The 17,893-nt window shown below is 44.9% G+C and overlaps 1 protein-coding gene across 1 annotated transcript; it reads right to left on the bottom strand.

Moving 5' to 3' along the window:
- Window positions 1–2,505: 2,505 nt before the first annotated feature.
- LOC311350245 (galactose mutarotase-like) lies at window positions 2,506–14,973 on the bottom strand (the record flags this gene model as incomplete). Its single annotated transcript, XM_084470241.1, is given in 6 exon segments — window positions 2,506–2,561; window positions 2,564–2,621; window positions 3,402–3,497; window positions 13,010–13,134; window positions 14,838–14,904; window positions 14,908–14,973. Coding segments are annotated over 6 exon segments (468 nt in total).
- Window positions 14,974–17,893: the final 2,920 nt, after the last annotated feature.

Raw genomic sequence — 17,893 nt, 5'->3', positions numbered from 1 at the left:
TGAACGTAACATATTTTAACTAAAGAACTTGAACTTGAACTAGTTCCGATTTTGTGACATTCTGAATTGATGCTTAGGTCCAGATGACATGTTTATTAAATAGAGTTATTTGAGATTGTAGTGATGGGCAGCAGGTAATGGAGAGGATTCATGCACATTGAGAGGCACCCCACCCACCATCTGATCTCGGTTTCCCTTGGTGACAGACTGACGCTTAATGTAATGACAACAAACATTTAACCAAGCCCCTCGAGTATTACTAATTTCTCTGTTAAAAGACACCTTTCACACAAAGCTGATCTATTATAACTGATGATAATATCAAATATTTTTTTAATAATAATTACAGGGTTTTATCGTCTATTGGGTCTAATTAGTGAAGCTTCAGCTTGCCGCTCCATATTTCCCCTCGACACATACCTCGTCCAATATCCACAAAAAGAATCCACGGGACCACGACGAGAAGTTTGAAAGGTTTTCTTCTCAAAAGCAAAATACAAAAATCCTTTTCCACAATATGAGGTTATAATAAAATGAGAGCGAGAGAGGTGAGAGAGAGAGAGGTTAAAAAACTGTGTAGCACGCTTGTTAATCCTGGCTGTCTGTCTCACGTCGTTTACACAATAAACGACTATTCACTATTTGATGTAGGCTACGCTGTCTAGACTTCGCCTAATGGGCTTGTCCCGTGTGCACTGAAAATTTCAGCTATGCACCAATCAACGTGGGTACTGCCCACATTCCCCACGGCACCGTGCATAGATATATATAGAACACTAGCAGTGGCGGCTGCTGGTCTTTCAAAAATGTGAAGCTCATTTTCATATAAATAGTCAATTTGTGTATGTGTAAATTATCCTCTCTGTTCCTTTTCAAGGAAATGCTCTGTCATACCAACTAGCTGTCTTTTTCAGTGAGATTTGTCACGGCTCTTAGGGAGACACACCAAGGTTTGTATGCAAAAATAATCATAATTTATTACTAAACAAAAGGTAACCAACATTAATGGTCTAACAAAAGTGGGCCTATGTCTGGAGCGGGAGAGAGCCATGGGCAGACTGGTGAGCCTTATATCTGCTACCCGCTGATTGAGCTGATTGTGCAGCTCCACCCACCAGGAACCACCTGCAGAGGAGAGAAAGACGGGGAGGAGCAGAGGATCTTGCCCCAAGACAGTCAGAGGGCCATCACACTTGACCAGTGTCCTCTCAATGGCCAGCAGAGCTAGGCTGCTTAAACAGCCTTGGTCCATTGTGTTAGGTGTAGGACTTGAGCCGCTTTAAACAGGAGAAGCTCCTTTATATACCTGCAGATGTAGCTCAAATTGTTGCCACTAATGAGAACAGTTTGTAAAGCTGAGGCATTGCACTGTCCAACTCCATGTCTTTAAGGAACACCAAGAAATCACACAGCTTTCCCCTGTCACCCTGCAAGTACTGATCTGAATGCAGGACTTGAAGTTCAGACCTCAGGCTCCCTGAATCAAAGTGATGGCCAACTACCAAAACAATATAAAACTTGAACAAGGAAATGTGGGAATTATGTTAAACTGAAGCAAGGAATTGTGTGAATAAGTGTATGAAATGTACGATGAAAATTGTCAAGCAATTTCGCCAAGCAAATATCAAGAAATACGTTGCAGTTTGTCTTTCGACTCGCTTGCAAAATCCGCGATGGGACTGAGGAATAAAGAGAGCTCCGGCGATTTTTTATAGTTCAAAATCGCTGTCAATCAAACAGCAACTCAGTCTTTAGCAGACCCTCCAATCATCACGCAGAAGCCCAGTGTCCAGGCCAGCTCACTCCTCCATTCACCCCCAGAGACGCTGAGCGTCCGTGGACTTAATCGCAGCATTATCCAATGACAGTCGACTTTCGACAAACTAAAAAAAGCTGTTCTATGCAGCCCCATTAAAGTGGATGGACGCTGAGCTTCAACAGGCAAATGCACTGTGACGCTACGGGAGTGTATGAGAAGGAAATCGAGTCAGTCGACCTGCGATAAGCAGCTGATTCTGAACAAACTCGTCTTCAAGATGGATGTGTCCTAACGCATTTTTAGTCAATGAAATGTTAACACAACAGTATATATTTGACCATCAAGGGAAGCTGAGCTTCCCTTGCAGTCTTAGAGAAATCGCCACTGTACACTAGATGTCTTACGGCAGAGTCTAGAACGTCCGCACTGGCGGCCATCTTGCCACAGTCAGCTCGCCCACCCATAACATTGTGTTGGTAGTGGTACATGTACTTTTTAAATAACCATAACTTGCTAAATTTTCAACCGATTTTCAAACGGTTTGGTTTGTTATAAACGTCAGAGATGTAGTTATGACACTGCATACTTATGAATAATTATGTTATGTTCTAAAAAAATATATAATAATCTAAAATAGGTACAAGAGTTCCCTGTACAAATAGTAGTAGTTTGTAAGAAACCAAACCGTTTGAAAAACAGTTGAAAATTGAGCAAGTTATGGTTATTTAAAAAGTCATCTCATCATCTCACTTGGAGTGGGGTGCGGTGGCTGTGGGGTCGGTCTGACCTGTAGGAATGGAGGTCCCGGCAGGTAGGTCTGGGCCTGGATGGACACCTCGTGGTCATAGACGTTTTCTACGGCCTGCGGAGCAAAACGGACGGCCGGTGAGGAAACACGCATCAAAGAGGTCTCAGATTCTACCGTGTTCCTCTATCACTTCATCACTTCCTGTACCATGTGTGTGTGTGTTCCTCTATCAGTGTTCATCACTTCCTGTACCGTGTGTGTGTGTTCCTCTATCAGAGTTCATCACTTCCTGTACCGTGTGCGGTAGGGTTGGAACGGTCAGTACACCATCAGGACACCGACAGTACACCGTCAGTACACCGTCAGTACACCGTCAGTAAGGTCAGTACACCGTCAGTACGGTCAGTACACCGTCAGTAAGGTCAGTACACCGTCAGTACGGTCAGTACACCATCAGTAAGGTCAGTACACCGCCAGTACACCGTCAGTACGGTCAGTACACCATCAGTACACCGTCAGACCACGCTGGTGGATCAGGAGGTCTGGTTGCAGACCTCAGGCGGTCTTCATCTTGGAGAGAGTGGGAGGAGTCAGTAGAGGTGCAGCAGACGGTCTCTGAGCAGGTCGGCCAGGTTGGTTTGAACAAATAAATAAATGGAGATGAGCCGACACATCGGCCTCAGAGCGCCCAGGGACGTGGAGCCTAGCGTTCTGCGTATGAGCCTCGCTAGCCTCTGCATGCTGGCTTCCCTTAATGACACCAGTAGGATCATGTGACCAAAGGCCTGGTGAGGTCAGTGGTCAGAGTGGTTTGAACGATGGACTGTAAGCATCCGGCGGTCACAGGACGGGTGACAGAGAGACACATGCAGGAGGTCTGCAGGACGGCGTCACTCGCCTGGCCTCCAGGTTGAAGTAGGAGTGGTTGGGGAGGTTGATGGGGCTGGTTCTGGTGGCTCTGGTCTGGTAGCGGCTCCTCAGCGTTCCTCCCTTCACCAGGGATTCAACACAGCTCAACCTCACGGCTATTGGCTCTAGAACGTTCCCTGGACACATGGACCTCTGCTCACGTGTTCCTGAACAGCAGCAGCTTCTATTGGTTTCTATCAGGGCCTTCTATTGGTTTCTATTGGTTTCTATCAGGGTCTTCTATTGGTTTCTATTGGTTTCTATCAGGGTCTTCTATTCGGTAGGGACAGTAGGAGAAGAGCTCAAAAGTGATAAACATTAGAACTAAGATAGATGTACGAAAACTATACAAATTAATTAAAAGATACAAGGGTAAATAAAATGTATTGATGAAGTAAAGAAATTTAGAAAGGAATTAAAGAAACCGATGATCATAATAAATAATGCATTAAATACTAAACATGGATCATGAAGTTTGAAGTCAGACCTAGAATAGTTTGAACGAAAAACAGCATTAAACTAAACCTACCAGTGAACCCCTCAATGGTTCCTCAGAGCCTCAGGAGCCAAAACAGATCAGGGCCCCGTTTCCCGATAACGATGGATCCATGCTCGTACGATCCATCGTACGATGGATCTCACGATGCATCGTTAATTTTAGGGGAGCGTTTCCCGAAACTCATCTTAACATGAACATGCATGCTCTGCTCTTACGACGTCGTAGGATTGTAGCTGTCTACTGACACGGTGCTGAAATGGGCTCCGTATGAGGGGGGGCGCAGGAATGTTGTTGGATTAAACTATATTTTGTGGCAGCAAAAAAATATCTCCCCATCAAGGCCAACAGCAGAGTAGCCTACGAAAAGAATAGACTAAGATTGCTACAAATATTAAAACACAATTGATTAGGTCTAGGCCGACATATGCTATGTCAGTCCTAATCCTGAACGCACCATGTTTACATTGTTTCACAGCATTTTCTCCCCTGAAATAATTCCATATTACAAAAAAAAAAAATAGCATGTGTCTGTGTGACAACTATAGCATTTATTTAAATGTGCTGATTTCTGAAACATGCTTTGCGACGCAAAGAGGGCAGACTTTCTCTGATTCCGCAGAAGGTTTCAAATCATTCATTCAGTGATTGGCGCGCCGCGCATTCTCTAGAAACTTTGGTGTCAATGTTAAAAATGCAACGTTCCATTCATTCATTATCATTCAAATGCAGAGGCATTGACACGGCTATTGCTGTTGCTGGTCTAGATAGATTCCTGCCAATATTGTTGGGCAGGGGTATGATGGTGCAGGCAATGTAAGCGGGAAAGGCACGCATCGCAGCACGGTTTCCCGCAGCAGTCTACGTTCACTGCAGAAACCACACTCTCAACTTGGCGATTGTGCACTCCACTAAGGTCAGGGATGTTCGTAACTGTCTAGACACGGTCCAATAAATAGTGAACTTCATCACAGCCTCACCAACGCACCTACAGTGCTTTATGGCAAACAATCGCAACAAAAAACACCTGCAGAAATTATCCGACACCCGCTGGTCTCAGCATGATTCATGTAGTACAGTATGTCTTCTGTCATTGATCAATATGAGGACATTTTAACCACGATGGTTGAATTAAAATCAGAGGGAGACAGCAAGTGCCGCTCGCAAGCGACCTCCCACACGAGCAACGGAATCATTTCATTTTATTATATGCCTTGTGATAGGGTTGCCTTGTGACATGGCGTTTCATCGGTAGGCCTACATTTCTTTTTGGAATTTTAAATTGCTGCAATAAGTTATATTTTTGTTGAATTCTAACATGTCTCTGTTTTTGCTGTTTAAATCCAACAGTAGTCTACGAGTAATATGCAGGAACGACTGTTTTTGGGGTATTGCGAAATAGCGCCAGCTGGACATTCAGTGGTATTGGATGACGTGTTTTAATAAAACACATCCAATACACGGAATGTCCAGCTGGTGACTCCACTGAGGCTATAGTAACGATGCATAGTGCTCTACGAGTACCCCTGTAGGCGTCGTTAGCTACGAGGGTTTTAACGACGTCGTTACGTAACAATGCTTTCGGGAAACGGTCCGAAAATTCTGAGATGATCGTACGACGGTTTTAACGACGTCGTTAGGCTAACGATGCTTTCGGGAAACGGGGCCCAGTCCCGCTTCTACCTGTAGGGTGGAGGTGACAGCCTGTACCTGTAGGGTGGAGCTGACAGCCTGTACCTGTAGGGTGGAGGTGACCGCCTGTAGCTGTAGGGTGGAGGTGACAGCCTGTAGCTGTAGGGTGTAGTATGGAAGAAAATTTACCTTACATTACTATGCTAACATATATTTTTCATCTGGCTTATATGCTATATAAATATAATAATGGTGAAGAAAAGCTTAAGAAGACAAGTCCCCACTCCTCTCTAACAGAGGGCCTGAAGGGGTGCCATAAGGTCTATCGATTAACTTATCTGTGTTTACCCACTGACATAGAGGTCAAAGATCAGGTGACCAGATGCTAGTCTAGGGGAAAAGACAAACCGGACACCCCATTCCTGGGTCCAAAAACTGTTGATAGATCACAGGTTCACAGGAATTCCTGGGAGACAGGATGCGGGCCAGGAGGGAAACTAGAAAAACAACTGATCGTGAGACTAATTAAAACATGGTGTGTGCGGGAGATATCGATATCGTAAAGAACAACATCCTCGATGGACAGAAAGGGAGATATAAGGAGGGGCCCGTGACTAGCACTCCAGTTCTTTGTCAAACCAACTCGGCTTTGCTCTTACTTGTTCGCAAGTAAAAATAAAGTCTTTTGTCATTCTTGCTCCGGTCTCCTCGAACTCTCTTATTTAAGTTATAGTGTTAAATGCGGATTATCTACCACATATTTGGCGTCACGAACAGGATTGAAGAACAGAGGCACGCCAGCTGCTGGGCTGCAGGACGGGGTCCGGACGGATCACACAATAGAGTGGCCACTCATCTTAAAAAGGTAAGCTGCGTTCTTATCATTACATAGGAAAGATTGTGTGATCTGTTCCTGCCCTGTCTGAACGCTAAGCAGCAGGTAAAGTGACTCTTCAATTAACGAACCATTAGTTATAGAAAAAGAGAGAGGAGCCCTGTGGAGGAATGACGTGCGCGCACTAACCATACATGCTCTGTGGTTTACTAACTCAAAGGATCTGTGGTTTTGAATTGATACAGTTATTGTTGATGATGTTGATTGATGCAGTATTTTAATAGGCCTGAAATTCCTGTGAACTGTCGGCTAAAGGAACAAATTAGTGGAAAAGTTCCAATAGGACTAATATTGAAGATGCAAATTTTAAATATTGTGATTTTTTATTTTTATGTTCAAATGGTAACAGCTACCCGGGACACCAAGAACAAGGGAGCAACAACCGGGGACAGGCGGGACCCTTTATGGGTCAAGGATACTAGGGGTTATTGTCTAGACTCCATAACATGAACAATTAGCATTTAAAGTTGTCCATAGCATGCACACCGCTCCTCCACAGAAGTCCAGGGGTCAACCAGCGCTGGGGACTCTTTCTAAGAGTTCAGGGAAAATCCTCTCTCACCAATCTGAGCAGAAGGACCCGCCCTAAAGGACTCGGGGACGGCGGAGTTAATGCATAGTTCAACAGACCTGACGAGGTTTAAGTACCAAAAAGATAACACAAAAAATATATATTTCTTGAGGGATTACGGTAATAACAGACGTCATATTAAAAAGTGATGACATAAATTAGAGGGGATAATCGACAATACCTACAATTAGACTAAATAAGTAAGATAGTTATCCAAATTTCTAATTCATGTTGTCCACGGTGGAAGAGTGGGGGAGGAAAGAACCAGGTGTTTGAGTGTGAGCCTGTCTTCTTGTGTATGTCAGGGCCGAGATAAGGGAGGTTACTCCTCTACTCAGAGGGGGGGAAGACACACGGATACTGAAAGCATACTTCAGATAAACAATAGTGTTAACAATTAAACGGTCTTTACTATAATTGATTATGATTACATTCTTGTCAACCAATTACTAACTTATAAAAGATGTTCAGATATTCATATTATGCCTAATTATTTTTCTTTTTCAGGTGCAGTTTTGATTAGTTTTAATCTTCCTAGGACAACAGTTATCATTCATGGATGAACATCAAAGTTCAAAAGGAGGTTATAAGGACAATTAAAGACAGTGTTGCAATTAACCAAGTGATTTAACCTAAAAAGTATGAATAAAAAATTAAGTGTCATGCATTTAAGGAAGTTTAAGTTGTGATAAGTGTTTTCTAAATTTAAAATAAATAAATAAAAATAAAAATAATCACACTAGAAAAGGTAATTGAATAGATATGGGTATGATAAGAATAAGACTAGATTGCAAAATGCTGGAATGCTTAATAAACTGAAAAAGTAAAAATACATCAATTAAAATATAGAATCAAGAACAACTAGTAAATTAGCGCTACATCTGCTGGGAAGGGTTCCTACATGCTAGGTTCTCAATTTACATTCAGAAGTAGTGGGTTTACCTTTCAAATGCCAATACCACTGCTGGAACGCTTTGATAAAATGTTATCAATTGATAATATAATATGTTTAACTTTGTTAGAAAGTTACTTTTGATTCGCCCCATTATTCCTCACACACACACACACACACACACACACACACACACACAGGATAAACACCCTGCTGTGTCTCTGTTTCGCAAACACTTGGCTGCATGAGTAGCTGAGGAAGAAGAATCTGTTTCCATTCCTCCACTTTGCAATCCATACCACCTAATGGGTGTAAACTGATTGTATCCCAGGCCCGGCATCCTGCAGTAAGCCAGTATGGAAGGCTGGTTAGCCAACGACGGGTAAGATCCCACCTTGAAACCAGGGACAACCTAAGGCAGGCACAGTCACGATTACTTGGCAGAGTCACTGTGAGCACTGACTCACTTGATCATGAAGTGACGAGCTGCAACCATCATAGGAAGAGCCGGGTGAGGTGAAAGGTGGAGGAGGAACAGGAGTCAGATATGTTGGCTCAGGCAGCGGAAGCAGTGGACTTAGAATGAGGCATGTTGCGTTTTTGTTTATAAGACTTTCACGGTATATACAGACTCACGGTATGTGACGTTTTCGGTTAAAACTCGGGAACAGTGTGGTTTTAAGGCGGTTGAGGGTAAACCCACCAATATCAACCTTTGGTTTTGGATATACTGGCTTTGAATTCCCTTCCCAATAGATTGGTTTCAATCAAAGATAGTTAAGGTTAGGGACCTTAAAGGTGGTTGCACCAACGGCGTTGTTAGGTTTGTTTATCATTTAACAAGGATGATGTCCGCATGCAGGAGAAAGCTGGTGTCTGTGAGCAAAACACGTGTGGTTGAAGAGGGGTGCTGTACGCACTTCCACCGGGTTATGAAGAACCCATAGCGGGATGATGCTGGCGCTGTTGGGGATACTAATGCGCATGGTTTTGACCATTGCGCAAGGGGGGAGGTGTTGAGGAGAATTAGAAAACAAGGTTTTTATTCACCATACTTGCAAACAATGATTGATAACCAGCTAAATGAGTGTGAAAAATGTGCAAAAACAATGTAAGGAAAACAATTACTACTCCGTTGGGACACATTCCCACACCTGAAGGACCGTTTAGACATTTGGTCATGGACTATGTTGACATGATTAAAAGTGTAGGTGGTAAAAGGTACATGTTAGTTATCATTGACAGGTTCAGCAGATGGGTAGAAGCAGTCCCATCAAAAGACCAAAGCGCGGCTACAGTAATCAAGTTTCTGACTAGAGAAGTCATGCCAAGGTTTGGAATTCCGTCTGAGATTAGCTCAGACAATGGTGCAGCGTTTATTCAGAAAACACTCAAACAAGTGATTCAGCAATTGCATGTCAAACAAAGGTTAGGTTGCGTCTACCATCCTCAATCACAAGGTATGGTGGAAAGAGTGAAGGGGACGCTCAAGACAAAAATTAACAAAATCTGTGCAAACACTAAATTGAATTGGATTGATGCACTACCACTAGCACTAATGAGTTCTCGCATGCAAGCTAACAGAACGACACATCTAACCCCGCATTAAATATTTACGGGTCGACCCATGCCTTCACCTATCATTCAAGGGCCCCATAAGGGACCTCCGTTAGAGCAACTAGAAATAGGATTTAGAACAATATGTTTGACAACTAACTGCTGTACATGAGTTTATATTCCACCAAGAGAAACACAAAGTTCCAGAGCCAGAGGAGGAACCACCAAGAGGGGTGGAGCCAGGCGACCCAGATGGGACCTAAGGGTGTTCCGGAGAAAGTGGAACCAGCCCAGGAGAGAAGGACCATACAAAGTCACCAAGGCAACACCAACAGCCATCCAGGTGGAAGGAAGTGCCACATGGTACCATCTCAACCACTGCACCAGAGCTGCTCAGCCAAGGACGAGGGAGGAGCGTGAGGAGGAGCCAGATGCAGACACGCTCGGAGCTGACCAACTACCCCAGGACCAGACCCAGCCGAGCCAGGAGCAACAGCCACACAACGATGCTGAAGATGGTGTGCCTGCTGCTGATCCTTTACGGGTTGTGCCAGATTCCGCTGGTGCAAGGACAGATCCAGAGGAAGAATGACACTACAGAAACCGGACAGACCTGGAACAGCCAAGAATCAGCGGGTGGTACTGAAGGAAATGTGCCAGCCCAGAGACATTCATCAAGAACAGTTAAGGGGTCAGAGAGAATAGTCTTTCATGCCCAGGTACCACCGCAAAGACTGAACCATGAAAATGAACAAATTACTTTTACTGTCATGATAAGTAGCAGAACGCTATGCGCAGTAGCTTTCCACCAGAAGCATGGTCGACTAGTTTGGGGAAAAAATCAGTGTACAGTGAGCATTCAGAAAGAACCAATGTACTGGTGCTTGACAGTAGAATCACAAAAACCATGGGACTATGACAGTAGTGAGTATAAACTAACAATGGAAAAATATTTGTTTCCTAAAATAGAGTCAGCAATGACAATCAATTTGACACTAATTGCAGAAGCCCCTTGTATAACCAAAAGCCAACTGGGTAAGGTCGTAGCACCTGAACAAAGCGAGTCAGAAAAAACCCCAGCTAATGACAAAGTAAATACAACCATAACCACCGCTAAGGTAGATCAAGCTCCAGTTAGACGTATTGGGAAAGATCCACTTATAACCGCTAATAGATTAAACTCAACTCTAGATGCAGGTGAGATTAACGAAACTTCTAATATCAAGGAATTTACACAACCTTCAATCACTAATGTAACTTCTAATATCGAGGAAATTACACCATCTTCAATCACTAATGTAACTTCCATCAGAGAAGAAACAACAATCATGAATGAGCCAATAACCACACTAGAAACAAATGGTACAGCAGCTACCTTTAGGAGTAAGACAAAACAGACAACAACAATGCTAGCAGAAAATAACTTAGAAACACTGGCAACTGAAAAATCGATGGTCAATTCCGAAATTATGATAAATAAGATCAAAATATCGACATTTGCGTCTGAAACTATTGCGGTTGAAATCTTAACATAGACACCCATATGCCTTGAAGAGACTATTGTAAAGCAGGCACTCATCCCTGAGAATAAAAAGAACTTTGAAAATATTGGGCGCTCCCCAAAAACAAGATCCCTAAAACAGTATAAACCTGACGCCTCTGGACGCATTAGGGTAAGGGCGCAAACAACAGACCAGTTGTTCAAACAAGCAAAAGAAAATAGTTGGTATAAATGGGTAGAATACACCGGAAAACAGGCAGAAAACTGTTATTTATGTAGTAGAAATTATCAGAATGCTTTGTATGTAATAAATACTAAATACAATTGGGAATTGTGTAGAGACGAGTGGAGACAGCAATTTAATAACAAACAGGTCAATTCAAATAAAACACGAACAGAAGGTGTTGCTCCCCGTAAGCACGTTGTATGTTCAATGCAATGTTTATTGTACTTAGGATCGAGTAATTACAAACGTATATTTTGAAGATAAATGGGAAGGAAATCCTCTGAACCAAATTCTGAAAAGATGTCGAGAAATAGACATAACTCTATCAAGAGCAATAGGCAAAGTGACACTGCAAATAGGAACAGATTTCCAAATAGAGGAGGGATTAGAATGTTACCAAAACGACGAAGTAAGCAAGGATGCCAGCGATGTAGGCAGTACCAGAGGAACAATGTGAACTAATTTGGAATATCACAAGATACGATATCAACCGGAAACTACTGCAAGTAAAACCACCTGTCATTAAAGGCGTTCAGCACCTATATAAGAGAATCAATATAGGCTACCTGGTTTACTTGAATGATGGGTTTATTACTTGAAAACAACCAATGAGGGTTATGTTTGTCATTGAATAGTATTGTTTAAAATCACCTGAACCATTCAAAACCGCATATGCCTGAAGGAGATTTCAAATGTATTCTTATGTTACTGATTTTGTTCTTATGTTACTGTTCTTACTCTGTATTAATTCACAATGCATGCTGAAGATATTCAATCTTGTATCACACATATTTACGTTAGTTGTGATTATTATTCTTACTTTTTACGTATATATTTTTGATATAATTGTACGCCGAATGGACTGAGGGTTGAACATTGTAGTCTTATGATTATACGGGTCTTATAAATTGTGTGTACCAATTGCAGGGATCACTATACTTGAATGAGGTATCACATCTGGTAATCTTTTTTACCTAAAAACAGGTTGAAAACCCTGAAAAACCTTACAGGTTGCGAATCCTGACTAAGGCTAGGTTTTTTCTGATAACCAAATGTGATGCTGACTTCTTGTCTAGTGGCCGACAGAATGTCCTATAGATTAATTGATAGAAATGTACTACTGTTCTATGTTATTGGGACTTGGTAAGTCCCAAAGGGGGGATATATGGAAGAAAATTTACCTTACAATTACTATGCTAACATATACTTTTCATCTGGCCTATATGCTATATAAATATAATAATGGTGAAGAAAAGCTTAAGAAGACAAGTCCCCACTCCTCTCTAACAGAGGGCCTGAAGGGGTGCCATAAGGTCTATCGATTAACTTATCTGTGTTTACCCACTGACATAGAGGTCAAAGATCAGGTGACCAGATGCTAGTCTAGGGGAAAAGACAAACCGGACACCCCATTCCTGGGTCCAAAAACTGATGATAGATCACAGGTTCACAGGAATTCCTGGGAGACAGGATGCAGGCCAGGAGGGAAACTAGAAAAACAACTGATCGTGAGACTAATTAAAACATGGTGTGTGCGGGAGATATCGATATCGTAAAGAACAACATCCTCGATGGACAGAAAGGGAGATATAAGGAGGGGCCCGTGACTAGCACTCCAGTTCTTTGTCAAACCAACTCGGCTTTGCTCTTACTTGTTCGCGAGTAAAAATAAAGTCTTTTGTCATTCTTGCTCCGGTCTCCTCGAACTCTCTTATTTAAGTTATAGTGTTAAATGCGGATTATCTACCACAGTAGGTGACAGCCTGTAGCTGTAGGGTGGAGGTGACAGCCTGTACCTGTAGGGTGGAGGTGACAGCCTGTACCTGTAGGGTGGAGGTGACAGCCTGTAGCTGCAGGGTGGAGGTGACGGCGACCTGCTCCTCTCCTGGATAGCCCTGGTCTCCGTCTGGACTGATGTGCCTCAAACACACGCCGTCGGCAACCCTCTCTGTACACACACACACACACACACACACACACTCCAGCACTACACACACACACACACACAGCACTACACGCTGAACACACGTGGTTCAAGTCAACGACCAACGGTGATGTTCTCTTGAAGTTCTCTGTAAAGTCATGAGGGCTCAGCCACTTCCCAGAGTGGGAGTGGTCTCTGTCCAGGCACCATCGCTATAGCGACGTGGACGTTCTGACGTTGTTTGACCACGCCCCTCACAGTCGCTCCTCAGGCAACCCAATGTGTCTTTTATTCAACATCAGTCAAGACCTTATCGAAACTCCTGGACGGAAGCTCTCCTGCTCAAACTGGGCTTTACACAACTTTTAAAGAAATTGAAAAGGCGCATCCCTCCCCCTGTGAAGCAGTCCCAGCAGCGAGGGAGGGGGGGGAGAGGAGAGAGGGGGGAGAGAGAGGAAGGGGGAGGGGAGAGCATAAGGGGGAGACGGGACGGGGGGCAGCCTTCCACTGGCTCCTCCTCGTGTCAAAGTCCAGTCAACACTAACATGGTAACTCTGATGTCAGCTGGGCTCAAGAGAGAGGAGAGGAGAGAGGAGAGGAGACGGGAGGGGGGAGAGGAGAGAGGGGAGGAGACGGGGGGAGGGGAAAGGGGAGGAGAGGAGAGGGGAGGAGAGACGAGAGGAGACGGGAGGGGGGAGAGGTGAGAGGAGAGGAGAGGAGAGGAGAGAGGGGTGGAGAGAGGAGAGAGGGGAGGAGAGAGGGTAGATGAGAAGGGGGAGAGGAGAGGGGGGGAGAGGCGAGAAGAGAGAGGGAGTGGGGAGAGAGGAGGGGGGAGAGGGGAAGGGAGACGGAAGAGAGGGGAGGGGAGACCGGAGAGGAGGGGGGAGAGCTGAGAGAGGGAGAGAGGGAATGGGGGAGAGGGGGGGAGAAAGGGAAGGGGGGAGAGGAGAGAGAAAAGAGGGGAAGAGGGAGAGGGGGAGTGGGGAGAGGTAAGGGGAGACGGAAGAGACGAGGAGGAGAAGAGAGGGCAGGGGGGAGAGAGGGGAGAGGAAAGGGGAGACAGGAGGGAGAACTGGTTTTTGCTAGTTTTCGCACCTTGTACTACACTTTAGATTGACTTTGTTTTGGTAGTTGATGAGGAGCTAGCAATAGTCTGCCCTTTGGCCAGGGGAAGACTTCTCCTTTTGTTCCTTCATTCACAGAATAACAGAACTCATAGACCTCTAAAGAATAAATCCCGCCTCCGAGGCTCCGGTTCCCTCGGTCAAATGTCTATGGGAAATAACATGGGGTTTTAGAATGATCGTACATAACAAACTGTTATGTATGATCTGTAGGTGGTGAAGAAGTAAAAGCTGCGTCACGTTTTCAACTACACACTTTTTTTTTTTTGGATTGTTGGTGCCGTTAAAGTAGTAAACGATTATTAATGCTACTTTAACGGCACCAAAAATCCCAAAACCCAGTCGAAACTAGATGGGAAAAGTGTATAGTTCAACACGTGACGCAGCTTTTACTTCTTCGCCACCAACAGAGTTCATTATGTACGATCATTCATAAACCCCATGTTATTCCCCGTAGACATTTGGCCGAGGGAACCGGGAGCCTCGGAGGCGGGGCTTATTCTTATTCTCAGAGGTCTATTGAGACTGGTAGAGCCGTGAGCAATGAGGCCACTCACTCCTTGGTGAAGAAGGACCACACAGAGCGGCATCGGGGCGTCGTACTACAGACCTTTTTGAAGCCCCTGAGCCCGCCATGCAGGGCTTTGGGCCCATTGTTGGCGGCCAGCCGCTACTCCGCCCCGTCCACCACGAAGCGGCCCCCAGCGATCCTGTTGGCCACGCGGCCAATATACAGCATACAGCTATACAGCAGCCGACCGTTCTTATCCCTTCAGTGGCTAGGATTAAAATGAGGTATTTTTCGCTTTGATATTTAAAATATTTGAGCTGGTGTTTTTGAATTAACTTGTTTAAGAGAACAAACATTCAATCTATTATTTATTTATTTCTAAAAACAAGCTGTTACTACTGTTATTACAACTTTACAAACAGTCTACCACTTGGGAGAAACTGATATAGCCCTAGACTTCACCTGTCAGGATGGGGGAGGAGCTAGACCTTCACCTGTCAGGATGGGGGAGGAGCTAGACCTTCACCTGTCAGGATGGGGGAGGAGCTGGACCTTCACCTGTCAGGATGGGGGAGGAGCTAGACCTCCACCTGTCAGGATGGGGAGGCCCTGGGGGCCCTGTCCCTGGTGGCGCCCTGCCTGTGTCTTGTTGTGTGCCCGTGGGCCACACGTTGACGCACCTAGTCCTAAGCCTCCCGCTGCCCAATCAAGGGTAAGACATCCGCTTTTAATCAGGACAATAAATTGACTCTGTTGAATTGCTGAACTGTTGTAATTACTAATCTGATGTATCTAAAATGTTGTATTGCTGATCTGCTGTTTCAACAATAAGTGTACTGTCTACCTCAAAGAAAAGCGGAACCATCATGGCCATCTGTTCATAAAAAAGACTGGACTTCCAGCGGTAATACCATGTATGGGCAGGACGTCCTCGGGAATACTGCTGCCATACGTTAAAAACATCGAACTGCTGAAATGTTGGAACTGCTGATCTGCTGTTTCAACACTAAGTATACCGACGGCCTCTGAAGAAAACAGGAACAATTATGCACATCTGCTCATGGAAAAAAAAACAGACTTTCAGCGACAATACCATATATGAGCAGGACTTCCGCATCTAGTGCTGCCATCATGCAGAAAATATCGAGCTGTTAAATTGTTGAACTACTGAGCTGCTGCGTCAGCAAAAAATGTACCAAAAGGCCTCTGAAAAAACAGGAACCTCCATACCCCAGAATCCACCAAGGTCACTGCTTCTTAGTCTCTTCTTCCTCTCCTTCCCTTTCTCCCCCTGCTAGCTCATTGAGGCAGCCTCTATGGAGAACTTTAGCTACAAGGATCCCCCCTTATCTTATCTGGTGTCTGGTTTATTGAGATAGAATCAGAATCAGAAAAACATTATTATCTGACAGAAACATCACATCACATGACAGAAAATTATCTTCAGCGTGGCTCAACACACATCAACAAGGACACAAAGACCACAGACAAACTGACACAAAGAAACAGCATTCTTGCAATAGTGGTAAAGTGACTGGTGCAATCAATCAATACTATAATTATTTTACCCTATTACTATTACCCTAAACTTAACCCTTCCCATTCCCTTATACTTAAGTTCCTTTAAATTCAACAACGTGTTTATTTTCCCTCCAAGTGGACCGGCTCCTCCCCCTTTCTCCCTCCTCATATTATGTTGTATATTAATAAAAACAATAACCATCCCACCGTTCCCCTCCCTGGCCCCCCACCACAGGCCCCCCACTACAGGCCCCTCACTACAGACCCCCCACTACAGACCCCCCACTACAGGCCCCCCACTACAGGCCCCCCACTACAGACCCCCCACTACAGGCCGCCCCACTAAAGGCCCCCCACTACAGGCCCCCCACTACAGGGGTCCTGATGTTAACCCTAATCCTGATGTTAGCCCTAACCCTGATGTTAACCCTAACCCTGATGTTAACCCTAACCCTGAATATAAACGTTAATGGGACGTGGGCCCCCGGGGAGGGAGGGCCCCCTGCTGTCCCTCCCCAGGTGTATTCATTCATGTGTGCGAGGGCCCCCAGGAGCCGGGAGGTGCGCCCCGGCAACCGCAGCCGATAGTGAGACACAGGGTGGAGGGGTGAGGGGGTATTGAGGGGTGAATGATCGTTGGATGATGGAGGAAGACTGAATAGATGAATGTTGATGGACTCCCTTCCCCTAGCCCTGACCTAGCTCCTAGCCGTCAGCCCCAAGAGCAGGAGCAGACTCCTAGCTGTCAGCCCCAAGAGCAGGAGCAGACTCCTAGCTGTCAGCCCCAAGAGCAGGAGCAGACTCCTAGCTGTCAGCCCCAGCAGGAGCTGGGTATTATTGTACCTGTTGGTATTATTGTCTGTTGGTATTATTTCATAGTCATTTTTTCATTGGTTTATTTACAGTTTCACACTATCAAACAACTTGGACACAAGGAAATACTACAACTTCAATAAATGGAGGTGCAAATGCACGTCCATAAACAACAGACTATGTGCTGCCTCATCATTGAAGCTAGCTAGTGTTTGGACCTGAAGCCCAGGACCTCCGACTTCATGGAGCGGGTCCAGGAAGGAGCTGTTCAGGAGGTAGGGGTCTGTCTGTCTGCCGTTCTGTCTGTCTGCCTGACTAAAACAAAATGTCGTCCATGTTCTGCTTCTTATGCTTCCCTCCTCCTCCTCCTCCTCCTCCCCAGACCGATACAGCGTAACCCTAAACGCTCTAACCTTCAGATCAGAACAACGTCTAGACATCATCCACTGAGCAGGACGCTCTAACCTTCAGGTCAGAACAACGTCTAGACATCATCCACTGAGCACAACGCTCTAACAGGACAACGTCTAGACATCATCCACTGAGCACAACGCTCTAACCTTCAGGTCAGGGCCCAGTTTCCCGATAATGATGGATCCACGCTCGTACCATCCTTTGTGAGGATGATCGTATGACGAGCGTGGATCCAAAACTCCTCTTAACATGAACGGGCGTGCGCTGCTCTAACGACGTTCATAGACTTGTAGCTGTCCACTGACACAGGGCTGAAATGGGCTCTGTAGGAGGGGGAGACGCAGGAATGTTGTTGGATGAAACTATATTTTGTGGCAGCAACAAAAATATCTTCCCATCA

Source organism: Micromesistius poutassou (genome assembly GCF_964030765.1).
Source record: "Micromesistius poutassou genome assembly, chromosome: 7".
NCBI lineage: Eukaryota > Metazoa > Chordata > Actinopteri > Gadiformes > Gadidae > Micromesistius > Micromesistius poutassou.
Note: the sequence above shows the minus strand (reverse complement) of the source record. Positions and strands in the feature narration are given on the sequence as shown.